This window comes from Palaemon carinicauda, chromosome 1 (assembly GCF_036898095.1).
Source record: "Palaemon carinicauda isolate YSFRI2023 chromosome 1, ASM3689809v2, whole genome shotgun sequence".
NCBI classification, from domain to species: Eukaryota; Metazoa; Arthropoda; class Malacostraca; order Decapoda; family Palaemonidae; genus Palaemon; species Palaemon carinicauda.
In genome coordinates, this window is record NC_090725.1 from 249251345 (window position 1) to 249278945 (window position 27601).

General features: G+C 43.8%; 2 protein-coding genes across 3 annotated transcripts in view; one reads left to right on the forward strand and one right to left on the reverse strand.

Annotated features, from left to right (window-relative positions):
- Positions 1 to 21579, forward strand: part of Vti1a (Vesicle transport through interaction with t-SNAREs 1a) — a 117668-nt gene extending 96089 nt beyond the window's left edge. For both annotated transcript variants that reach the window (XM_068388859.1, XM_068388867.1), the window contains exons 6-7: positions 20638 to 20695; positions 21307 to 21579. In XM_068388859.1, the coding sequence (XP_068244960.1) occupies positions 20638 to 20647 (10 nt within the window). In that variant the 3' untranslated portion in view covers positions 20648 to 20695; positions 21307 to 21579. The remainder of the gene's footprint in view (positions 1 to 20637; positions 20696 to 21306) is intronic.
- Positions 20470 to 27601, reverse strand: part of GMF (Glia maturation factor) — a 109761-nt gene continuing 102629 nt past the window's right edge. Inside the window, exon 4 of the mRNA XM_068388878.1 lies at positions 20470 to 20765. Coding sequence (XP_068244979.1) covers positions 20626 to 20765 — 140 coding nt within the window. The 3' untranslated portion in view covers positions 20470 to 20625. The remainder of the gene's footprint in view (positions 20766 to 27601) is intronic.

The window sequence follows — 27601 nt, forward strand, 5'->3', positions numbered from 1 at the left end:
CTGCTTGTGGCAAGGGGCAGTGACTTTTTAGGTTAGGAGTTAGCCCACTTTAGTGTAGTATTTATTTGCGAAAATTCGCTTATCGCGCCTGTGTTTGTAACCTAACTATTGTTAATAACGAGGCTTGACTGTACAGGAATTAGGAACCATACAATTGCTTTCCGAGCTTGGGAACCTTATGATCATGTACAGCAATTGGGAAACTTACGATCGTTTACGGAGATCAGGAATTGTGCGATTGGGAACCACATGATGTGGAACAACAATCTGAGTTTACACTTGTGCCTCAAGGGTTCATCACTTTTGAGCCACTAGGTAACTAGTTTAGCTGTTCCTTCACAGCACACCTACTATAGAAGAGAGGGAAGGAATCACTGAAGCACAGGACGACCAATCTAGAGTAGTTGCTTTATACATAGGCCATTCCCTCGTCTTGGTTTCATGGGAGGAATTGCGTCACACCAAAGTTCCAACCTTTTGGAAGGATTTTTGGTGTGGGGTACCTGAGTTCATGCAGTACTTCCAGTACTCTGCCATAGGGCGTTCCCGAGACGCTTAGGTGACACATCATGCTAGACTACTGCTCTCTGATTTCGATTTTCCCACACTTGAAGGCTGCTCCATCACTTAAGTTTTCCTAGACAACAAAATCTTCCATCCCAGTGACGTGCTCAAAATGTTGGAATAGGTGACTTCTTAATTCTGATCTTGGCACTAGTACAAGCACTGTGATGCCACATTATGCATGCTGTGCTGAGTTGTCAGTAAGAATTCCCTCTAACCAAGGTTTCTTGTGTATTTTCTTCAGTAAAAAGGCGTAAGAGACAACTACCCTTAGAGCTTCTTAGTACGGAAGTTCCAACCTTCTTATGAGTAATGGTATTCCAGATACCAAAAGTTCCTGGGCTTTTTGCAGACACCCTCCTTAATTGATCAAACCAAAAGACTCCTCACTTAGGGTAGGGACCTAGATGAAATCTGAACACATGGTCCCAACATCTGAGTCATCTCGTATGGAATCGACTTCCATGGACAGCCTCCAAGCTAAATCGATGTTCAATGGCTAGGTAATCATACCCACACACTGCACTACGACCCATGGTTTGTCAAAACTCAATTATGAGGAAGTACAATACTGTACTGTACACTGATTTGATCCGATCAAGCGCCAAAAATTAAGTTTTCTTGGTGCATCAATCAGATGCCCTAGGATCTATTTGGAACCCAGAGAAGAGGAATACAGTTACCTCCCGCTTCTTCTGACAAGGTAATAAAGAGTTTCTTCTCGGTTCCCACGAAGGGAACGATATAGGGCTGTAATGGTGGAAGAAGATGCAACCAGATTTCCTTCAAGGGTAACTGTTACAAGAACCCCATCACACCTAATAACTAATATGAGAACCCCATCACACCTTTAACGAGCTCTGAGAAAGATTTTGGCGATCTACAAGTTCAGTTGGCTAATCCAGGCTCTTGCTTCCTTGGAAAAGCTTAGGCAGACAGGATCAAAGAATTTAGTGACTTCCTCCAGCTTCTATGAGCAGTACAAGCTGGTCAGTATGGGAAGTGACACAATGTTCTAGAGCTGCTTGCCGATTTTGTTGCTCTTCATCTACCAAAACTCACCCATTACTGGCAGGAATGCAGGTGACATTAAGGCTGCCAAGAAACTTTACAGACTTCTGTAGTACTCTTACATATGGAATAACCTACAGGGAATTGGAGACTGGTCTTCGGGCTTCGTGCTTGGTTGTCCAGACATAATCCTGAGCAGCCATGGCTAGTTTCTCACAATCTGTCATGAAAATGATCACCACTCTATCCCTGTAGACTGAAGGACTCGCACCCTTGGATCCATTCATCTGTCCTACAAAGAATGTTCTCTGCTTTGTTTTTTGGGGAAAGTTTCTACCAATCTAAGTCCAGTGCTTTGGACTGGCTACCACTTCCCAAGTGTTCAAGCAAGTCTTTTCAGTAATTTCAGTTGGCACATAGTCTACCGACAGATCTTGATGAGTGCTCCTTTTTACCCTCTTACATGGTAATCATTTCTGCATGAAGAGAAAGATTTTCTCTTGTCTTGATCTGTGGATTAAGATTTATCAAATAAGGTTCTTTAAAACCTCCTTGACATGACAGCTACGTGGTACCCTAGCGAACAATCATAGCAACAAAGTAAACATAACTGTTTTTACTCTGCCTTCTGGATCGGATTACCCTGTCAACAAGAAGGCTAGTTGCACATGGCGGCCTCACCAGCAATCACTCATATAATTCCTGAAGTTTTAGTAAATTACAACCAGAGCTCCCTTACCTTTGTTTTATGTGACAACAGGAATATGGGAAAATCTTCCCTAGTCCTTGCATGAAGAATTCTGTTGTAAGTACTTCGTGTACCATCCACAGATGTATAGAAGAAGGTATGAAGTGCTCACCTAAATTTCCTCCTATCTAGAGGATGTGATAGACAGAAGGATCGCATCTGCTTCTCAGCCTACCAGGAATGCTGAAAACATTTCCTTGCTAGGTTTCAAAAGGGTTTGATAAAACACTTGGTAAAGATGTTGGCCAAAACCACTTCCATCCGTATTAAAATTTACAAAGCGGGCCTATACATAAACCCTTCTCAAGCAAGTGCACTCTTTTGAGTAGAAGACATGATGCAGCTGCACAAGGTTCTTCTAGGCAAGAAGACTTCAAGGAAATACGCTCAATCAACAGTCCTGATGTTGGATTCTATGCTATCCCCACATCATTGTGTAGAAGGAAGACTTGAGTTTCTTACCATCACTTGTCCTATTCGCCATGTCAGGATTCTCCCAGTTGCAGACTTCCAGCAAATTTGAAAGATGCCTTTCATCTCCACTGTGAATCCTAGATATTTATGCCTTTCCACTCCTCTTTCTCTGTCTTCCCTGTCACTTGACAGTTGGTAGAAGGTATCGAGATTCAGAAAGACCATGATTGCTTCTAGCAGTCACAGGTTGAATTGTACCCATATTAGCAGTTTACCTCTCTTCCTTTATCGGAGAAGTTCTCCAATTTCGACGGGTAAAGATACTGCTCAGTCACCAATCCAAGTGTTAAACTTGGATTCAGACCTGGACTTTTCAAGAGAATCGACTAGACTCATGAGGAGCCGGGATAATCACAGTCTTTCCTTCCTAAGAGCTAAAGCTGCTTAGTGTTTCTTTAGGTCTCTTAATTGAGCCCTCTTGAACTTTGGTTACCCCAGAAAAGCGAGTAGGAAAACTGCATATATCTGCCTGTGTTACTAGGTATTCAGAAGGATAGAAATCTATATCCTTAGTTCAGGAGTTAGTGGCAAGAACCTAGAATCCAAGCAGCTTTGACTTCAATCATTCTTCCTCTACTTCCTGAAAAAATGACTAGTAGAGCAAGAATTACACATTTCTGTTCTGAGGGGAGGGGGGACACCATGACTCATTCTTCAGTACAGAATGAATGAAAGATCCTAAAATGATGTTAAGTTCTGGCTTCAAGGGAATGATTGGAGACACACTCCCATGTGGGGACCACCCCAGACTCGATCACACAAAACCAGAGTATTGGATCTACCCTAGCCATCAGGAAGAACCTGTCAGTAGCAGAAGTGCTAAAGGCTGGAGTCTGGATGTGAAAGGCAACCTCTACACAATATCCATAGGTCTTTAGATACATTCTCATTGTGACCTTGTGTAGCTTACCCATCTCCCTATAGGAAAACCTTCCCTTCCCTGAGGGTGTAGGAGGCGTTACGTTATTTGCTGGATTGGATGCTGACGCGGGTGAACTTCCATACCGAGCATCTGTCCAATACAAGTCATTAATAGAAGTGTTACTCCTATCCACCATACAAGGGGGAGGATGGATAGAATAGGGACATTACGCCTAATTAGCCAAATATTGTGACATATCCTTCCAAGGACATATCTTCTTCCTTGACTGTCCAGTATGGTTATTGGGCTAGGGATGTGTCTCCTATTAAAGAAGGGATTGTATTTGTTTAAGAACAGATCAAAAAATTTTAAAGTAAGTTATATTTTTCATAACTATAAATCACAAACCTGAGTACTTTTAAGTTTCACTAACTGCCTCAACCACCCTGCATATCCTAGGTGAAGGTCAAAGTGGCTACTCAATGTATGGGGTGAAGCCTGATACTTCCCTGCTACCTCCCAATAATAGCTAAAGCTCCAGCCAAGTTGAAAGCATACTCATATTAAAGAACTCAAGGTTGTATAGTCAGGAAAAATATCATTTTTCCATCACTAATACAAACCGTTATTTATAGGGGATATTACTTTCGGCGAAGCTGAAGAAGAGTCAAGACTTTTAGTGAGGGTTAAATTTCCTCTCGCTAGTTGGGGGAGAAGGTAGTTAGCTACACCACTCACTCATACACCTGGGCTGAGTAACCACTTTGCTTTAGCTTGGTGGAGAACGGATGTTGCCTCTCTCCTCCTCCTCCACCATTTTTTATTTATGACTGACTAAGTTGCTTTTTTTTATCTTTTCAGCGTGTGTGTGCTCTCTCCTTGACCGTCTTCATGCACACTTGTTCAGTACCTCTCCCTGCAGGGCAGGTCTCCCCTGCCGAGGAAATTCGCTGTCGCTGACGAGCTCCCAGAGACCGTAATCCTCCTCGACGCTCCGGATGTTCTCCTTCTCCACTCGTCAGGAGACGTCTCTTCAGTTCCTCTAAAGACCAATGATCTTTTCTCTCACCCGCTAGACATTCTCCTTCAAAGTCTCGTCATTCATTTGCTGCTCGTCACTTGTCACCCCGAGATTGTCCATCTTTTAGAGAGCGTCACTCGCCATGGTCACTCTCCTTTGCGAGAGCATCACCGACAGTCTCGCTGTCAGCCCTTGTGTTCTCAACCCTTGCCTGCTTTGGACTCTCCTTTGACTCGGCGTTCACCAGCCCTATGGCGTTCGCCAGTCTATCATCACTCTCCAACTCCTCATCACTCACCAACTGCTAGTCACTCGCCAGCTATTCGCAGTTCGCCAGTTCACAGACGTTCTCCCTCGGGCCGTTTCCAGACCTCTCGATGCTCACCACCTCGTCATTTACCTCCTCCTCGACCAATTCCTCGCCGTTCGCCAGTACATCAGTGTTCGCCAGCTATTAGCAGATGCTATGCTTTGCCAAGTCACCTTCTGGCCTGCAAGCACAGATCACCAGGACTAGATTGCCACTCGCTTAAGAGAGATTGTAACTATCCTTTTATCCCTCACAGGTCAGCTCGTGATCGCCGCTTACCAGCCAGTATTCCAGGGCAACGAGTGATTGCCATAGAGACAACTCCTGTTGTCCTCCACCTGAGAGTTCCCCTCTCCTACATCAATGATCTCCGCTCCATCAAGAGGAGTCCCCTATGAACAGGTACAGTCCTGAGTCATTGTATCCTAGGGAGACTCTTTCCCCCAAGACTAGGCAAGCTGGTAACCTGAAGGATCTTCAGCATCGGAGACGACCGGTCCCGCTCCCTTCCCAGTGGGAACCGTCGAAGGCCCAACCTTCCACTTCTAGGCCTTGTTCATCCATGCATGAGCTGGAAGTTGTACCGCTGTCAGTTGAACCAGGTAAAGATCCTAATCTTCCTTTTCAGTCTCCCAAACCTAGACCTCCAGCACCTAACCTTCCGAGGGATCTTCCAGCCAGTACTGCGTTTTGTAAGGAACCTTCCTGGTTTGATGCTCTGGTCAAGGCAGTGTGTCTGGCTGGTACACAGGTTATTCTTCCGGGGAAATCAACTACAGCACACCAAGGATTCCTCTAGATACAACTTCCCCGTCTACAGCTTCCCCTTCGTCTGACCCCAGACGTACGTCTGTAGTGCCACACCATAGACCCTCTTCCTCGAGGATGGCCATCTCTCTTTTCAAGAGGAAGTGAGGAGCAGCTGAGTTGGGTACGGGATGCCAACAGGATCTTGCACAGGTACATTTGACACCAGTACTGACAACTAAGCAGAAGAGGAGGATCATCCATCCAACTCCTCCGTGGGAGGGCACTAACTGATCGTTGCTGAAGCTGAGTTTCTCAATCTCCTAAAGATCCATCTTAGGGAACCCTTCTCACTCAGATGTAGCTCTCTCATTAAGAGAGGGACAAAAAGGAGGAGCACCCCAGACCTTTGCTACTGGAGGAGTATTTTTTGTCCAGTAAGTAATCGAAGGACTCAAAAACGGTTACCAAGACCTCGGCAATGGCGCCAAGTACTCTGCAAGAAGAGCCTCAATGATCCTCCTCGGGTCCAACAAGGACGTCTGCAAGCAACGTACTTTCTACACGATACGACTTCGACTCGCCCGTGGCTCCTATGGGTGAGCTCAGGGGTAGAAGACAATTACGACGAGGATGACTATCTTCCAAAGGCTGTAGGACCTAAGCTAACGAAGGCAGAGCAGAAGGAGTCAGAACACACCTACGTCTTGGCCTGTATGAGGGCTATCAATGGGTTGTCTGATCTAGTGGTGGCCCCGCAAGAGGGCAAAAACGTACTGGACCATGTCTATGGGACTCGGAGCCCTCCCAAGACCAGTGCAGCTTTGCCCTGGTCTAAGGGGCTGACGAGCACCCGACAGAAGGCGTGCTCCCAGATCGCTGGCTCCTCCAGCTCCGTTCGATCGGGCTCTTACTCTAAGCTGCTTCTGCAGCTTTTTGTGTTGCAGAGGAGGTATTGTGAGGTTTCCAACGAGCCCCTTCCGGCCTTGTCTCTGGACCACTCTTTAGAGGCTCTCTCCTTCGAGAGACTCTCTGGACTCTCTGTCTCATTCTCGGCTTCCGAGACCCTTAACCAAGAGAAGGTCGTGAAGTATGCCATGCAGGCTACTTCATGACTAGATCTCTGATTGGGGTCTGTAGGACACCTCATCATGACCAAGGACTGGTCCAAGAAGACCACGAGGAAGTCGATGGAGACTTTTCTATTATCGGGAACTAGAACCATTGAGTTCCTCACCCACCAGGTAGTGAACCTGTAGTCGAACACGATTCTTCAGCGATAATAGAAATTGAAAGGTCCAATCAACAGGTCCCACGAGCAGAGGTAACGAAACTGAGGAAGTGGACTCTCGACGGTTCCTCTCTGTTTAGGCCGGAAGACGTCGAGCGGGTGGCGAGGCGGTTAAGAAAGTCCAATTAGGACTCCCTCTTATGTAGGACCCTTACGTCTCGCCCCTATCAGCCTCTTCCGTCACAGAAGAAACAGCAGCGGCGAATGAAACCACTGATGAATAGGACTTCAACAATGATGACTTCAGTGTCTCAAAGTGTCAAAGAACCCCTTTCCAGCCAGAGAGCAGAAGGGCTCTTAAGTCCTCTCGTGGAGGTAAGTGTAGCAGAGGGAGCAGCCAAGGCCATTCCCACTGCGACGGGCAATCCTCTCAGTTGTCCAGCAGTGAGGGGATGCCTGCAACACTGCTTGCGGAGGTGGCTGCAGCTCGGAACTGAACCCTGGACAGTTCATGATTCGCACAGGGTATCGCATCCCGTTCATTCAAACTCTCTCTCCACTGACTCTGGATCCATTCCCATCAAGCTCCTATGTGAAGGGATCAGCAAACGAGCTGGCCCAAAGTCCAGACCATGTTGGAGAAGGGCACTATCTAAGAGATCCTTGATGGGTCCCCAGGCTTCTTCAGTCGACTCTTTCTTGTAAAAAAGACATCTGGAGGCTTGAAACCAGTCATCAACCTCTCAGCACTGAACAAGTTTGTTAGACAAAGAATGTTCAGCATGGAGATGGCAGACAAGTGGTAAGACCACAGGACGTTATGTGCACACTGGATCTGTAGGATACATACTTCCAGATCCTAGTTTCTCCATCTTCAAGGAAGTATCTAATGATCATACTTGAAAACAAAAAATACCAGACATTGGTGGCTGACACTGAAACGAGAAAAATTGGAAAACTAAAAACAAAAATAATGATATGCAATGTATACAATGATGAAGATGTAGTAAATGCTTTGATTCAAAGAAATCGCTGTCTGGACCAAATCCAAAATATAGTGTAGTCCTGAAGAAAAATGCATCGGGGGACCACCCACCATGTGCTGAAATGTGATCTTGAAGTTCGGAGGGCTATTCATGATAATGGGGACAAAGTTTCATTACGATGGGGTATCTATAACATACGTGATAGGTACCACGGGATCACCTGCTACCACTGTCAGAGGTATGGACATTTTGAAAAAGATTGCAAGTCTAAGAATGAAAATAAAGTCTGCGGGAAACGTTCAGGGAGACACTCCACCAGGGAGTCTAATTTGCAAGTGTCAAAGTGTATAAACTGCACAAAGTTAAACAGACCAAGTGACTTGAAACTAAAAAAACTAGCGGAAAATACTGATCATGGTTACTAGGGAAGTGGCTATGTAAATATACAATCTGTAGGTAATAAGACTGTTCAAATTCGAGAATTGACAAGCGAGAAATATTTAGATATGCTAGCATTATCTGAAACATGGTTAGATAACTTGGACAAGGCAAAGATCACTGAAATGACGGCCCCCACACATGCCTTCTTTCACATACCGAGAGAAGGTAGGTCTGGTGGGGGTGTCGAACTCTTTGTTCATAAAAGTTACTCAAATCTCAAAACCTTGAAAAGAATTAGTGTAACAAGCTTTGAATATATAGAAATAAAATTTACGCCAAAAAATAGAAGAATATCCTTTATAACAATCTACAAACCTCCTAGAACAAACACTAGTATCTTTTTTGAAGAATTCGGTGCTTTCATTAAGAGGATTATCATGGAGAAAAACGAATTAGTTATCTGTGGAGACTTCAGTTTTTGGATGGATGACGCATCAAATCCTGACGCTTTGCCATTTAGTGAGTTACTAAAATCATATCGACTAGCGAATAATGTCGACCTTGCAACTACGGTACTTTAATTTGGCACACGCTAGACTTAGTTCTAAGTGATGACATGAATAATATTGTATCTGATATAAAAGTCGAGGAGAAATGTACTATCTCCCCAGTACACAAACTTATTACGTTTAATTTACCTCTACAGAAACATGCATTAGTAAAGAAAATAAACTTTAGACTTAAAATCAAAATTTTCTCCTACTGTATTTATTGAAGAAGTTACAAAGAAAATAAATGATGCTATCAACATTCCCTGTGATCATGATGACCAACGTCTGTTAGGAGCTAAGTGTGCTAACTGTCTTATGACCACTTATAATAAAGTGAGTAAAAGTGAATATGATACCATGTGCCAACCAATGGAAAAGACTATAACCGTAAAAGACCAACCTCCTTGGTTTGATGGAGAGACTTTGGTAAAAAAGAGGGAAAAAAGACGTAAAGGAAGAAAGTGGAATAGGTTAAAAACTGAAAGTACTTGGGTAGAATACAAAACTGCTGCGTGTCAATATAACTACCTACTAAGAAAAAAAGTGAATACTATAAGAGAAAGATCCTCGAAGCAACAACAGACATAAATACAGTAAGTTATAGCATCTCCTGAATGGTATAATGGTAAATGTAAAAGAAAAGAAGCTACCTGATGGATACAGAGACCAGGAACTAGGAAATAATTTCTAGTATTCCTTAAAAACAAAATTGAAAATATAACCAGGTCATTTGTAGATACGCAACATCAGATTAATGATACACCAGACACAGACAAAATTAATACGATTTAACAACATAACACAAGATGACATCACCAGAATTATCAAGAAAGCAAAGAAAACAAACTGTGCGATCAATCCTATGCCAGTATCTGAAGTAATTGGAGAGAGAGACTTTTCTAGTCTAGCCAAAATAATAATGAGAATAGCAAATGCAAGCATTGATGAATGTAAGTTTCCTAAATCTGAGAAAATGGCTATAGTCACACCAGTTCTGAAAAGTGCACTGGACTATCAGGAATTAAGCTCATATAGACCTATTTCAAATCTATCCTTTGTCTCAAAAGTGCTTGAATATGTAATTCATGAACAACTAGTCAGCCACTTAGAAGTAATAGAAGCTTTGCCTGACAACCAGTCTCCCTACAGAAAACTATACTCTACGGAGACAGCCATCTGCTCTGTTGTAAATTATATGCTAGAAATGATGGATGAAAATAAATGTGGTATCTTAATACTGCTCGATCTCAGTGCTGCTTTTGATACAGTTGTGCATGAACTGCTACTAAATGATCTACGGCCCATCAGCATTGAAGATCAAGCCTTCGAATACCTTAAAGACTGCTTAGTTGGTAGAAATTGCTGTGTACAAATTGGAATTCTTATTCATCATATGAACCCTTAAACAGAGGGATACCCCAGGGGAGTGTACTTGGCCCAATCTTATTCTGCATCTATACTATTGGTCTATCGAAAATGCTACAAAGGCATGGCGTGAAGTTCAAACTATTTGCAGATGATACACAATTTTACTTCTCCATAAATGATATACATGACACTACTGAAACTCTAAACTGAATCCTTGATAGTGTTAGAGAATGGATGACATTTAAACAACTAAAATTAAATGAGAATAAAACTGAATTCATGTTGGTGGGCAAGAGAAAAAGCGTAAGAAACTTAGGTGATATTCAAATGAACATAAATAATGACTCGATGCCGATATCTAGTAAAGTTCGAGATCTAGGTGTATTTCTTGACTGTAACCTGTCTCTAAATGGCCAAATAAATAATGTAATAAAAACTACTGGTTATCATCTAAGAAATATTGCGTTTATAAAAAAGTACCTGGACGAAATTCTTTAAAGAAATTTGTGATAAACTGTGTTATTACCAGGATTGACTACTGCAACTCTCTCTATTACAATTTACCAAAAGTGCAACTTAAGAAATTACAAAACATAATAAACAGGAGCAAGACTGATAAAAGGTGTCCCACTTAGAGAAAGGATCACCCCTATACTAATCAATTTACACTGGCTGCCGATTAAAGCAAGAACTGATTTTAAAATATGTACAATAACCCACCAAGTTATCAGAACTGGGCATCCAAAACACTTACTAGAATTGCTACATGTTGCGCAGCCAACAAATCATGTCGACACGAGAATAGTTACAGATGGCTTCAAACGGTTGGAACCTAGATTTATGTCTGCTTTAGGCTCCAGAGCCTTTGAATATGCAGCTCTGAAACTATATAATAAGCTTCCATGAAACATTCGAATGGTTGAAGACATTAAGGCTTTCAAGAGGAAACTGAAGACTTTCTTATTTCAACAGTCATACAACAGTGTCGATTTAACAGAAAATGAACAATACGCGATATGAAACGTTTAATACTCTGAACGAACAAGGTAAAATGACAGTGGAGACCCTGTAGAGAGTGGGGTTCCCCTGCTGTATGGGACTGGAAAAGCAGCCATCAAAGTAAGTAAGTGCTGTGCTTCGGTGTTTTCACAGCACCTCAAGTCTTCACGAGTGTTCGCCCTGGTGTCATCCTGGGCTCACAAGGTCGGCATCCTTTTCTGAAGATATCTGGACGACTGGATGAGCCTAACAGACTCGGTGGCAACACTTCTTCAGCACCAAGACATATGTATAGCGTTTTGCCAAGATTTGGTGATCGTGGTAAACCTTGAGAAGTCTGGTATACCTAGGTATAATCGTCGACACTGATCAACAGAAAGTTTTCCCATCAGTGGACAGGGTACAGAGGCTGAGGAATGTAGCAAGACCTTTCCTCAGACGAGATGAGCTTCCAGCCCAATGATGATTGTGTCTCATGGGTCACCTACCATCCCTGGCCCGTCTATTGCCCAATGGCCGCCTCAGGATCCGATCTCTCCAATGGCAGCTGAAGTCCAGTTGGAATCAGACCAGCAATTCCCCGGATATTCTAGTTTCCATAGGACTAGTATAGTAGACAGACCTCAGGTGGTGGGTGTCAGACGAAAACCTCAGCACGGATGTCGTCCTTCTCGTTCTCCCTCCGTAATTGATGCACTATTTAGATGCATCAAAAGAACGGGGTTAGGCATATGCTGCACCACACGGCCTGAGGCCTCTGGTCCGAGTCCGAAGGGTACCTGCACATAAATCTCTTGGAAATGAGGGCAGCCTTTCTAGTCCTCTAGCAGTTCCTAGTGGGTCACTCTGTGATGTTGATGGGCGACAACACCACAGTAGTAGCTTACATAAACAAACAAGGCGGTCCCTTTTCTCAGACTCTATGCCATCTAGCAGTAGGGATACTGAGATGGGCAGAAGACAACTCGGTGTCCCTATCAGCCCGCTTCATCCCCTGCAAGAGTATTCAGATAGTGGACTCCGAGTGGTCTTCGAATCATCTAGTACCCAACAAAGTCCTAACTTTGTGGGGTTTCCGACGTCCCTGAATTTCAGGCTACCGCATTATTGTTCATAGTCCCTGATCCCCAGGCTCTTTGTCTAGATGCATGCCAACAATGGTGGGACAACATAGACATGTACTCCTTTCCCCATTCTTTCTGATGAGAAGAGTACTCAACAAGGCCAGAGCATCCGACAGTGTCTTTCCAACTCTCATAGCTCTGCTATGGCATCATGCAGAGTGGTTCGCGGATCTTCTGCAACTCCTGACAGGACTTCCGAGAGAACTCTCATGACACGATCTACTCTAGACAGCCAAGTGCGAACATCTTGCACAAAGCTGTAGTTTAGTTACGACTTAAGACTATCCAGCACCTCCTCACTCAGAGAGGATTTTTGCAACAAGTTGCGAGAAGAATGACTTGACATTGACGATCCTCAGCTGCAGTCTACCAGACTATGTGGACTTTCTTCTGTGGTTGGTGTACTGGAAGGGGTATCTCTCCCCTTGATGCCACTATTTCAACAATAGTGGAGTTCCTTGTGCACCTTCGGAAGGAAATGCTCCTCTCGGTTTCGGCAGTAAAAGGCTACTGTTCAGCCTTGAGCCTTGCCTTTAAACTGAAAGGAGTTGATATTTCGTCCTCGCTGGAACTTTCTCTCCTCATACGAAGTTACAAGCTTACCTCCCCCCTGTCAGAAGTTAGACCTCCTCCTTTGAACGTGGTTTGCATCCTTCAGTCGTTGCGTCAGGCAACAGATCACCACTTCACTTTAAAGACAGTGTTCCAACCCCCCTTGGCTTTGGCCAAAAGAGCTAATGAAGTGCATGGTCTTTCCTATGAAATTGCCCATTCAAGGAGTTGGGGGAAGGTAATTCTCAGCTTCGTCCTTGAGTTTATTGCCGTGACTCGAAATCCAGGAGTAGCGGATCCTAGATTCGGGCCCTTCCGGATTGGGAGTTTTCGTACTGTAACCAATAACCCAGATCAACTGATACTATGTCCAGTAAGGAGTTTGAGGTGTTACCTCAAAAGAACATCAGCTGTTCGCCCCCATGTGTCGGCACTCTTTGTCAGCACGGGGAAGGTCATGGGGAGGGTCGTTGACCTCCCAACCCTCCTCCAACATGGCGACCCAGAACTCATTTTGTCAGGGGTATTGCAACGTCCCTGGTGTTCAAAAGAAACTACACAGTGGTGCAGATATTGTAAGAGGGCACGTGGAAGCATCAAACGACCGTCACCGCTCACTACCTGTAAGACATGACACACCGAAGCATGGAGACGTTCGCCATTGGTTCTGTGGTGGCTGCACAACAAGTGCTTTAAACAACTCAAGCTCCTTGATGAACAAGTTGCAGAGGGTTGAGGGCAAAGGTTACCTGGGATTAGTCTAGGATGAATGCATAAGAATGACTGGCTCTTTCTTTCCTTCATTTTCCTCTCTTTTAGGGAATCAGTACCCAGGATCCTCTGCAAAGCTGGCCTCACCTATCTGCAGGTTAAACCATTTTCTTTGTATTATTGTGTTACCAGGTATTGAAATAATACTTTTTGTGTCCCTATACCCCTAGCGAGGAGGGTATTGGGTAATGTCTATGGTACTCTCGGAAGATTCCTGTAACTCAAAGAACTCTTACCTAGACAGTCACATTGCTAGTATCAAAAATACATAGCTTGCGTAGGCTGCAGACCATGCGTAGTACGGTTTTAACGAGGCGCAGTGTTTCTGGTAGTTACGTCCGGGCAAACCCCGTGTTAATGCCAAGAAACCAGTGTGCACAGACTTCTACCCTCCTAAGGGGCAAGTCATCCCCTATAAATAGCGTAGGTTATATTAGTGACGGAACAAATGACAAATGTGTAAGTAATTTGTATTTTCCCGGACGATATAAACCTGTAGCTATTTATACAAAATGGCCCACTAGCACCTATCCCCCTAGAAGCCCTCGTACCTCCTAGCAAAAGTGGTTACGCAGCCCAGTTGTGAGAGTGAATTGGGTAGCTAAGTAACCCCCCTCCCCCCGCTAGCTTACGGTTGGATGGTTAACCCTCGCTAAAAGTCTTATGGCTCGTCTTTCAACTTCACCAAAAGTAATATTCTCTATAAATAGCTACAGGTTTGTATCATTAGGAAAAATACAAATTACTTGCAAATTACTTGCAAATTTGTCATATTACTTTTAAAATCTGGGATTTTCTTTTGTTTTGATATTTTTGCAGTGTAATCAGCATGCTGTATACAGTATATGCCCCTTATATTAAAATTTTGGTGGAAGGTCATCTGTTTATAGTATAATTGATTAATTTGTTCACATTACTGTATTTTCCTACTGAAGTATTGTAGCATTGCTAATGAAATTTAGATTTTAAATTCTTTTATAAATGCTTGCTTAGTCATATTAATTGCAGCTTATGCAAGGTTATTTTATAATGTTCTATCAATAACTCTTCATTGTGATGCTGAAAGGATTCCCCATATTCCCCTAATTCTTTTATTTGATTGGCCTGTTTTCATTCTGACGGCTGCTTTAAAGTGTGTATTTTTCCATTCTTACAGTATTGTGCTTTTTTTTTCAAATCTGTAATCTTTCACTTTAGTTTTGTTCAGATTTGAATTTCAAATTTCTTAAATCTTTGCAACTAGGTTTTTTGAACAGTTCATAGTAACAAGTGAAAGCGGACTTGAGTGTTATGCCTGATAAAGCAAGTACCAGGTATTTACTATATTTTGCATAACTGTTCATTATAATTATAGCCTTACACATGGGTATATTTTATCACTCATTTGCTATTACTTATCTTCAGAATTGAAAATCCCTAGTTCAGAATTCCCAAAGTTTTTGTCATTTTTCAAGGATTTAATTTTTTTAATGTTCAGGTACCAACTTTTGTGGATGTTAAAGACTGGTCTGTCAGTCATATGAGTAGTAGTCATTTTTTCTTTTCCTTTTCTATCCATTAATGTGTACAAACTATTATGATATATTGCTTTAAATTGAATTAATTTTAACTTGTGCTATTGCATCACACTTGTTATATGGTCTCATTTCCAGGGTGTAATATCTCATAATTATGCGTATATTGTAAAAGATATTTTTATATTAATATGAAGAATTGATGGTATTAAACTTATATAGTCTACTAATAATGTACAAAATATATCAGTAGTGAAGTAGGGTAAGTATGTAGCTTGTTGGAAGAGGGACAAAGATTTCTATCTTTGAAAGATTATTTGTATAATGATATACGGTATATAGTAAGGAGAGCTGACAGTTTTATTCCAGAACTTTCTTTTCCATAGTAATTTCTATACAGTATTTACATCCATGCATATGTAATAAACCCCTTTACTTTTATATCACTGGTTAAATAATCAGGATGACAAAGGGTTATTGTCTGATTTTTTTAATGATCATCTTATTACTTACCTTGGATATTTTATATAACCTCTAAAACAAATCATGTCACCATTACTGATACTAGAAAAAGAAATTTGCATGCTTCATTAGATTGTGTTACTTTGCTTTGTATGGTTTTAATGGCCACCTTAATCATTTAAATTTTTTTAACAAGGTTGTCTGATTAGACTGTTTTTTAGTTAACTGAAAAAATTTAAAAAGCATTTTTGTAGTAGCTAATTTTTCTATATTTCATCTCTAGTAGTATGTAAATTTAGCTTGTTTGAATGTCAAAGGCCCACTAGAATTTTTTAGTTGTAATGTTATAGTTTGTTTCTAAAAATTTTAAAAATTTATTGTTGCATAGTCATGTTCTCTAAACTTTGGCGATAAGCTATGTACCCAAGCCTCAGTTTAGCCCTTAAACATCCAAACTACTCAAGTTTAGCTTTTGTTATTTAGAATTTCTTATGTTTCACCCATGTAGAAATTATCTTTTGGTTGAAAAACTTTGTATGACACTGAACATGCTCTTAGACCACAGAGGAAGGAAAGAATGAATGGCATACCTTGTCTGTAATTTTAGTTATGGATCTGTTCAAGTGAAGGGAAAGTATCAAATGAGGTTGCTCCCATGGATCTTATTGTAATGAACAGCCAACCTTTGAAGCATAAGGGGGATTGTGTAAACCTAGGTACAAGCCATAGGAAAGTAAGACAGGGTCTTCATATTTTAATCATAGCCTACATTTAGGCACAGAAATATAGCCTTATGAATTATGATAACTTGCATCCCAGGGCAAGTACAATTGAGTCTGCCTTGACACTCATTACAGGAAAATTGATAATTTGAATATAGTACCTCTGGCTTGAATCACACCTTGAAAACAAACAAGGTACATAGAACCCTGATGAAACGGAGGCTGGTGAAGCTTTTGTATGCCAATAACCTGGTGTCAAGAGCAGAATTAAGCAAATAACAATGTTGGATTGATGAAATAATGTAATAGAGACGAGAAAACTGAGCAAAACCATTTTTTTTTTAACTAAAATTAAATTAAAGATGATTGTAGTCAAGAAAGTGACCTAGAGGTTTCTTCAGGATAGTGGTTAAATTTAATTAAGTACTACAGTATATATCAGTTGGTGCTGTGAGAGCTGTTATGAACTGCAAAATGTAGAATTTAGAAAGGGGTCATTTTAAAGTTGGAGTGGTGTTTGCAGGTCTTGCTATATTCAAGTAGTATGGGGTGCTGAAATCAACAATTTGCACAATACTAAAGATATAAATCGTATCAAGAAAGCTAATGTAAACAAAACAGAGAACTAAAGTAATTGAATAGAAGGGGAAATTATTGTTCGTGATGCCTGACAATACAAAAATAATTGGTTCCATAATGGGTTTTGTGCCGGGATTTTTTCCCATTGTGAGTTGCCTTTTACATGTAAATAGCCTAATTCATTCCAGGCCCTAGAAAAATTTCACATAAAATGTTTACCAGGCTAAACTCAACGAAATATGACTTTCTTCAAAAATTGTATCTTTCCTAACATCATACATATACCAAGGCACTTCCCCCAATTTTGGGGGGTAGCCGACATCAAACAAATGAAACAAAAAAGGGGACCTCTCCTCTCTACGGTCCTCCCAGCCTAACAAGGGACTCTACCGAGTTTGGCTGGTACTGCTAGGGTGCCACAGCCCACCCTTCCCCGTTATCCACCACAGATGAAGCTTCATAACGCTGAATCCCCTACTGCTGCTACCTCCGTGGTCATCTAAGGCACCGGAGGAAGCAGCAGGGCCTACCGGAACTGCGTCACAATTGCTTGCCATTCATTCCTATTTCTAGCACGCTCTCTTGCCTCTCTCACATCTATCCTCCTATCACCCAGAGCTTTCTTTACTTCATCCATCCACCCAAACCTTGGCCTTCCTCTTGTACTTCTCCCATCAACTCTTGCATTCATCACCTTCTTTAGCAGACAGCTATTTTCCATTCTCTCAACATGGCCAAACCACCTCAACACATTCATATCCACTCTAGCTGCTAACTCATTTCTTACACCCGTTCTCACCCTCACTACTTCGTTCCTAATCTTATCTACTCGAGATACACCAGCCATACTCCTTAGACACTTCATCTCAAACACATTCAATTTCTGTCTCTCCGTCACTTTCATTCCCCACAACTCCGATCCATACATCACAGTTGGTACAATCACTTTCTCATACAGAACTCTCTTTACATTCATGCCCAACCCTCTATATTTTACTACTCCCTTAACTGCCCCCAACACTTTGCATCCTTCATTCACTCTGACGTACGTCTGCTTTCACTCCACCATTTCCTGCAACGACAGACCCCAAGTACTTAAACTGATCCACCTCAAGTAACTCTCCATTCAACATGACATTCAACCTCGCACCACTTTCCCTTCTCGTACATCTCATAACCTTACTCTCATCCACATTAACTCTCAACTTCCTTCTCTCACACACCCTTCCAAATTCTGTCGCTAATCGGCCAAGGTTCTCTTGCGCGTCTGCAACCAGTGCAGAATCATCCGCAAACAACAACTGATTTACCTCCCATTCATGGTCATCCTCGTCCAAGCACTCGAGCATTCACCTCTCGCTCCACTCCATCAACATACAAGTTAAACAACCACGGCGACATCACACATCCTTGTCTTAGCCCCACTATCACCGGGGCTGAGACAGGATGTCTGGGAGCTTCAGCTCTCCCATGACCAGTACGAAATAAAAACTGAGTCTATGACAGTCAGAAGGGATTGTTTTCCCGCCAGGCTGCTACAGGCTGTTCTTTTACATCCCCATAAGTTTTCACAAATATCAAGTTTTATTAATTTCATGTTTTTGGTAAATTCTGGTATTCAAAGAAAGTTTATAATAACATGTTTAACTTATGCCAAGTGTAATTTATCCCAATTTGTGTTAAAATATGTGAAAAATTACAAAATTACAAAGCGTGCATCCGAAAATATGCTGCTGTCGTTGACTTCGGCGGATTGTGTTTTTAAATTTAGACTTACCATGACGATACTTTATATTATATTTATTCTTTCACATTGTTTATTGACCAAACATATATCTGATGGAGAAATATAGGTTAATAAATAAGTTTTGATTCACATTACTTGGTAATTGTTTGAGAACAATGAAGGTGTTCGGACAAAAATATTTCCGACCAATCAGGTATCAGGAACCTTTCCGAGTTAAAAGGGCACCCCTGTGAGTCGGTGCAAATATGCACCACTAAAAAAAATAGACTATAGGTAATGTAGCCTGTGAAGCCTTCAGGGACTGCTATTAGGAATCATGAAATGGTGACAAATGAAATAGTTGGTGTCAGGCAATATGTAAGGATTTTAAAGGAACATAACAAATGAAGTGGTTGGTGTCAGGCAATATGTCAAGATTTTAGAACATAACAAATGAAATTGTTGGCGTCAGGTCATATGTAATGATTTTTGGGAACATAACGAATGAAATAGTTTATGTCGGGCAATATGTAAAGATCTTAGAGTAACATAAGAAATGAAATGGTTGGTGAGGCAGTATGTTAGGATTTTACTGGAATTAAACTTTGAGAATTGAGTTGATTTCAGATGTTACTATATCAACACTTTAACTTACTGAATGATAAAATGACCATTGATGAAGTTACAGCTACCATTTATGATTGTGATGGCATTCTCTAATCAAAGGAACACTGCAGCTTTAAAGAGTAAGAGCGAATCTCTTCATTCTTAATTTATCATTTGTTCGTAGAATTGGCACTGCAATGTTTCAACAAAATCTTCAAAAAATAGTTTGTTTCCCAGTCAAAGAGATATTGTATTTTATTTGAGTATTTCAACCTCTTCAATTGTCAGGATGTCATATGGTTCACTGATGAGATGATAAAGGGAGAATGTTATCAAATGGAATGAAACAAGCAGCCTCCTTACTAAGTTAGTTTCACTAGGTGGATAATTGAAACCTCACAGATTTTTTATCAGTGAAATTACTGTTTTGCCATAACACCTAGGTCGGCAATATGTTGTTAATAAAAATACATCAATGATCACATTGATTAAAGTTTTGTTTGAAGAAATTTAAAACCTTCATCAGATGACTTTCATTGCTTTAACAAATTAATTTTGGATTTGATATACTGTACAATGAATTCGGTATTCGATTAGTGATTGCCAGATATTTTATTATTGAATTGGGTTTCCTATGGCTAAAAGTTTTAAACATAAGTTTTTAATTTTATTTAACAAGTTTTAGATACAGCTATTAAGAAAATTACTACTGTATTTATATTATGCACCTATCCAATATATTACCAATCAGTTTCTTCCCTTGATTGTGAATATGGTAATCTTTCACAGACTAAGATAAATTTAATCTATCTCTGTCCCTCTTCTATGATCCAAGACGTTACAATGTTAATGTTTTTATTCCTAAGAATTATCTTTTGGGAATTCTTCTTTCATGTAGATTAAAGGACTAACTTAGTTTATTTTATACATGTTGAAACCTGAATTATTTTTACTTCAGATTAATTTTGCCGTTCATACAATTAACTTCACACTGAAGTGAATCTGCTGTTTTCTGGCTTGTAAATCTAGAGAAATCTTTACATCTTTCATAAGTATTAAACCATATTCTCTAGTTAAAATTCTAAATTTGTAAAGCTTTAAGGTGTGTTTTCTATTGCTCTGTGACAGCATTTGATTTAACTTTGTTAAAGATACACAAATTCTTATAATGTAATAATTTTATTATATCTTTTTTATAATAAATTCTTCCATTATTTTTATTTTTTTATGATTACATTAAAAAGCATAATGTGAAAAAGAATATACTGTATATAGAAACTTATATAAATGTATATTTGTGCAAGTAATTTGTTTCTTTACTTATTAAGATTGGTCTGAATCCAGTCGTCGTCAAGTTCCTCAATGTCTCGCACCTGGAAGACTTTGGTAAGATCACATTCCTTTATCATGTAGTTGTAACTTCCAGCATACATCATCTGGAGCTGGGGTTGGCAATCTAAAAGAAAAATAAGGATAATTAAAATCGAAGACATGTATACTCACATACTTATTAAGTAGTAAGAAAACACTTAAGGGTAGCCTGTGGTTTGCTACCAATCTTGACATACATACAAATACCTCTTGTAGATATTTATCCATTTTACAAGAGTTAACTAGATAAATGAAAGTGGATCACGGAATGGCATTGTTTATAGTTTTTTTAATGTTTAAATCTTATTCCATAATCACGCCCACTAATGATGTAAAAAAATAATCTGTTTAAAAAGAAAAAAAATAGATTTTCCCTACCATGCATCCAACTATCTTTAATTTCAACCCTTTGCATTAATTATACAATTTTCTTTTTTTTTCTACCTTTGTTTTTTCCCAAATAAAAAAGCCTTGACAAATTATTCTATGCCCTCACCACAGTCTTTCTTCTGTAGTTAGCATTTGACTTCAGTGATCGTTTGGGGACCCTAGTTTCAATTCCTTTATCCTTATATGATGAAAATGTAATTAAATCTGTCCTTTCTATCAAAATTTTGATTTTTCAGGTTATTTCTGGTACGGATCATGGCTGCTCCGCAATGTACCAAATCTTCACTGCCGTTGCGTTCCCTGCTAACAGGTCCTCTACTGGCCAAACTTACTTCACAACTGTTTTGGCCAATGACCAGCCTGCTAAACCAGTTATATCCAATTCATCCATGCTTTATATGATGATTAGCCCATTCACTGACCTCTGCATATACAATAATCCCCAAGTTGTCTATTCACCAGCCTACCAGTTCAACTCCTGTCCTGTCTTATAAAACATACCTGAAACATATGATTATTGTGACTGCCATTTCTTCTCTACGAATGAAGGTTTAGCAAACCGAGTTATAGTAGTACCTCTAGAAGTAGGGCTGACATCAATTAAAGCATGCTGTGGCATATATCCCCCAAAATATCCTAAGTTAATAAGAAAATATTGCTTTCTTATGGAGGGTGGTCTGGAAGGGGGGTGAATAATAGTTTTAAAGTTTGTTGTTGACACTGATAAGAAGGTCAACCAGGAGTGTGTCCAAATAACTTCAACATTGTATGCTAGTCAGGATGCATAAACCATTTGGTGAAAAGCACTTGGTCTTTTAAGCCACAACTTTGTACCTTCCTGGGATGAGTCTGATTAACCACAATACAATTTTCATTCCAGAACAAAGTTTCTATATCTGTCTGGCACATCACTAACAATTTGCCAATACATTTTTGTGAATAGGCCACCATAGTAAAGTCATCCATTACTCCATCTTGTCAAACAAGTAGTTTTGTTAAAAAATTTTTGTGCCTTGCCTCTTTTCTAGCTAGAACCATTGGTCTAAAATGCCTCGGTCCAGTATATGCAAGACCCAATCCCTCCAAAGCATCTGTGAATAATGAGATGAAGAGATGCCTACTCCAAGATTCTATTTGCCTTGCCACCAACCAATATCCATCAAGACTTGCTTGGCCTGACAAATTCAAAAACTATCTGGCTGGCTTACCGCAGACTACTGCTCATTTAGAGCTACAAAAAAAAAACATACCCGAATTGGTTGAGAGGGAATACACTTCTACTGTCACTGTAAGTGGCCGAGTATCTACAACCATAGTCTTCCAAGAAGAGATGGCATTTGCAAAACCCTCCCTCAAGAGCTAAGGATGGGGGCTTGGGAGAGCCTATATGTCCATCTGTTGAGTCATCAGCAGCCATTGCCTGGTCCCCCTTGGTCCTAGCTTGGGTGGAGAGGGGGCTTGGGCACTGATCATAAGGATTTTTAGGCTCAGGCCATGTCGTCCTGATGGAAGTTCCTTTAAGGTAGCTTCCTAAGGTATATTTGACTACAGTGATATTCCCAGAGAATTTTACCTTAAGGTACCCAGAATTCTAACTCCTGGAGCGAATATCCCTAATTAATTCTTATAGGGATATCGCATAATATCAGAGGACATATTCTTGACACGCCACATAACTATCTTCACCCTGAATAGCGTTAACGCTTCGAGAGGGAAAAGTGGCAAGAAAACGAAAACAAAAGGAGAGCTGTTATTAAGGTACCTCTCCTCCTCGTTTCGAGTCTGTATATGACGTCATCAACGGCGCCATCTTATTCCTTATCGCGTAGCTCTATTGCTCGGTGATTCCCTTGTGTTCTCTCGTAATTTTGGATTGTTCTAACACGGAGTACTTACCTCGAACTACTTTCTTAGGAGTATCTGGGATCTCCTCCCAACCGACCAGAGTTTTGTGTAGTTTACCCTAGTCCCGTTTTCTATGAGGGGTAACCTCAGGTGGAGTGATACGTGCCCTGAGGCTAACCCCGGGTCAGAGAGCATGCTTGCTCAGGTCTCGATCTCCAGTAAGTTCTCTGGTCGCGTCGCGATGTCTCGACGCTCTCTCCTTACCCAACGCAACCCTTTGTGTCCCCAACCCCCTTTGTGTCTCACACGGTCCCCACGTGGACCCATTGTGTTCATTCTATACCCTTTCCTACCCTTCTCCTCTGTGTTCGTCGTGTAGGGGCAGCTTATGTTCTCCTACAGCCACGTGTCCGGAGTGCAAGTCCTGGAACGAGGTGCAGTGGGTGCGCTTCGGCACCAAGAAGAAGGCGTCCAAGAGGTCACATAGGAAGCCGAGCCTCTCCTCGCCGCTTACTTCTCCCGATGCCTCGTCGGACAGAGCTTCTCAGCCTCCTTCCCCTACCCAGAGTAGGGGACGAGGTAAGTCAGTTGTGGGGAAGAGGCCCATTGCTCTTCCCCAGGAGTCTGAGTGGGTGTGGTATAGCACCAAGAAGAAGTAGGCGATGAAGAGGTTGCCTAAGATGCCGAGCGTCACTTCCTCCCTTGCTTCGCCGGGCGTCTCGTCTGACCGAGCTTCCCTACCACCCTCCCCTACCCAGAGTAGGGGACGAGGTAAGTCCGTTGTGGGGAAGGGGCCCGCGGCCCTTCCCCAAGAGTCTGATCTTCAGGATAGTGGGGTTGTGGCGTCGCTCCAGGCGAGGGAGGGGCAGGAGTGTGTATGGGAGACGGAGTCCTGGTGCAAGCAGGCCACGTCTCCTCTGATGACCCCATGTGGGGGAAAAATGTCCCTAATTCTTCTTCAGCCTCTCTGGCATGTTTTTCAGTCACTTCTGCAGCCGAGGGCACTGCCGAGGAGCTTTCCCCGCCATCGGACCCCATTGCAAGGGTTTCCCCCAAGAGCAGTGGGTGGGTGATGGTTCACCGCGACAGGCTGCTGGAGCTAGCTGCAGCGCCGGGCTCTTCAAGTTGGCGTCCGAGGACGAGCTCCCCGGATAGATACTCCTCCGGCAGCAGCGGCACCCGACGGAGGGACTCATCATGGCAGGTTCCAGTCGACAGGCGTAAGACTGCGAAGGTTCCGGCTCCATCCGCCCAGCGGAGAGAATCGCCCCTTCGGTCTGGCAGCCGAGTCCTGACCTCCAAAGACCACCTAGCTCGTCACGAGCGCAGCCCTCGGCTTTCCTCGACGGGCAGGTCCGCAGATACGAGAACCTCCGGAAGAGATGTTGGACCCAGGATGGAGGCCCCCATCCCGACGGCGATGCCCGTCCTTCGACGTGAACCCCCGCGAGAGCGTCGGTCCAGGACTCCCCCACGTGCGAGGTCCTCCGTCGGAGTACCCTCGTCACGTGTCAGCGTGCCCGTGGGAGGATCTCCCAGGAGGCGGCACAAAAGAAGTCGTCCCCCTAGGGAGGAATGGGTGCGTGTCACCATCCCACGCAGACACCTCGCTGGGAGCTTCAGCAGTTCCGGGTACCTCTGGCTGGCTCCCAGGGGCTAACTCTCCCGCTCCGAAGTACGCCCCCTACAGCAGGCTCTGGCAGACCGGCATAAGTCCGCGAAGGTTCTGACTCCTTCCGCCCAGCGGAGAGTCGCTCCTTCGGTGTGGCAGCCGTGTCCCAGCCTCCAAGACTTCAATAGGCCGGCCAGAACGTGAAAGACAACCAGCAGCCACGAGGAAGCCCACAGCAGCTTGGTTCTCCATGGGGGGAGACAAGTCCAGGACGGAGGCCTCCGTCCCAGCGGCGATGCCCGTCCTCCATCCAGAACCGCCGAAGTCGTACCATGACAAAGGATGCCTTCACCCCAAGCGGGGTCCCCCGTTGTAGGTGCTCCTTCTCAGGCAGAAGGACATCCGACGGAAGGCTCAGCGGACGACGCCCCCGCGTACAGAAAAGTACTAGCCCTCATCAGACGGCGCCACAGGCTAAACGAACCAAAGCCCGCGACGGATGAGGACTGGCTCTCAGGCCTCAGCAGGTTGGTAGATACCCCCGTGCAGCAGAGGCCCTCACTGCTGGCTCCCTAGAGCTCCTTTGCCATCCTCGCGGTACATCTCCTCCAGCAGACCCGATCATCGACGGAAGTCATCGCACCAGGTCTCGGTCGACAGGCATAAGCCCGCGAAGGTTCCGACTTCTCCCGCCCAGCGGAGAGAGTTGCCCCTTCGGACTGGCAGCCTTGTCCCGGCCTCCGGTTCTTCGAAGGCCCTCCCTGAACAAAGGAACCAACCAGCCAGCGCGGGGAAGCCCGCGGCTCCATGGATCTCCGCAGGAGCTCCATCCGTCCAGCGGAGGCAGCCGCTGGCTCGACCCAGCAGCATGGCATCCAAACCCAGTACCACGACAGCTCCATTCAGGCTTCGTGGTCAACCGCCGGTATACCAGGGTACTCACACCCCACAGATTCCCCGGGAGGGGGTAGACCCATGACGGATACCTCCGTCCCGGTGGCTCCATCCGTGATGGAGCTAGCCGCTCCATCGTCCCGGCCAGCCCCATCCAAGCATCGGAGGCAGCCGCTGACATGGCAGGGTACTTAAACCCCACGGATTTCCCCGGGAAGGGGTAGACCCATGACGGCTACCCCCGTTCCTAACGGCTCCATCCGTGACGAAGGCAAAGTGGTTTTCCCCCTAGCGGGTCGAACAGGGCTATTGCCTCTCCAGTGCCTGCCTCAGTGGCCGCTGGAGGCCCCCCCCCCCCACCTTTGCCCAGTGCCTCTTCGGCTCCGTCCGCCCATCGGATGTAGAAGTTGGCACACATATCTTTCCCTTGCTTTTCCCCCGCAGAGGAGCTTTGACTCCACAGTTAGCCTTCAGACCCTCCTACTTGGGCTCCAGGAGAGGGCGTTCAGGCCGCGGCTCTCGAAGGAGATAGGAGGGGAGGCCCCCTACTCCTGCCGACGCCTCAAACGATCTTGGCAATCATGGCGGGACCACGGAGCGGATCCGTGGACCGTAGCAGTACTAAAGGAGGGGTACAGGCTGCCCTTCCTAGCGGACCCCCACCTCGAATCCCAGATCAACAGGCGGAGTGGTTGGCACCCAAGGACCCCTTGAGAGTAGCAGCATTGCAGGAAGAAGGCTCGGCAATACTGGCGAAAGGTGCAGTAGAACCAGTCAAGAACTGGGTCCAGGATTCTACAGCAGGCTCTTCCTGGTGGAGAAGGCGACAGGGGTCTGGAGACCGGTCATAGACCTTTCAGCCCTCAACAAATTTGTGTGCAACACCGACTTCAAGATGGACACTCCGAAGTCGGTCCTAGCGGCCTTGAGGGAGGAGGACTTCATGAGGTCCATAGGCCTCAAAGACTTCTACTTCCAGGTCCCTGTCCATCCCTCCAGCAGGAAGTCCCTAAGGGTAAAATGTTGCAGTTCAAAACCCTATGCTTCGGACTGTCGACAGCCCTCAGGGCTTCACGATGGATGGATCAAGTGGTAGGGACCAAGTGGTCCTTACACCCAGAAGTGGTCGAAACCCTCTTCCTGAAGTGGGGCTCGCCGGTGATAGACCTCTTCGCCACGAGACTAAACTCACAGCTCCCCGTGTTTTGTTTTCCTGTGCCAGATCCAGCAGCAGCGTTCGAGAACGCCTTCCAACACCCTTGGGACAACCTCGACGTTAACGACTTCCCAGTCTAAGGGATGCTCAGACAGGTCCTCCTAGGGTGAAACGGACAGCTAACCTGTGGGTGACTTTGATAGCGCCCTGGTGGCCAGAGAGAGGGTGGTTCGCGGATCTAAAGAAACTGGCACGCCTTCTACCTGGGCCACTTCCAGACAGACCAGACCTTCTCTGGCAGCCTCACTTCCAGAGGTTCCACGAAAACCCTCGGTCCCTCCCCCTTCACGCGTGGAGGTTATCGAGCATCTCCTGAGAAAGGAAGGATTTACGTCGAGGACGGCATCAAGGATGTCAGGGTACCTGAGGCGTTCGTCAGTCGAGGTGTACCAGGCATAGTTGGCTACCTTTTCTAAGAGGTGCTCCTCGAAGAACATCAGGCCGTTATGGGGCCTCCATTCACGAGATAGCAGACTTCCTGGTCTATCTCAGGGACTTAGTGGGTACGTCCATTCCAAGTCTTCCTCCTGAAGGATGTAGACCTAGGTGCCTCCAGATATATCTCGACGCTCATCAAGAGCAGTCGTGTTCCCCCCAAGCCGCTAGAGTGCCCCAGGGGGATGTGGCTAGGGTACTGAAGATGCTTTTGGAACCTCCCTTCGAGCCTCTAAAAGACATTCTAGACAAGGAGCTCATCCTCAAGGCAGTCTTTCGTTTAGCTCTGGCATCAGCAAAGAGTAGGTGAGATTCATGGCCTGTCGTACGAGATCTCACACTCGAAGGGCTGGCGAGAAGCTACCTTCAGATTCTTACCCTCCTTCGTAGCCAAGACTCAGAATCCAGCTGTTGGTGACCCCAAAGTTGAAGGGTTCTCAGTGCCAGCTATCCCTTGCTCGGAAAACCCGAGGGACTTGCTGCTGTGCCCTGTCAAGGCAGTATGGCAGTATTTAGAGAGGACAGCTAG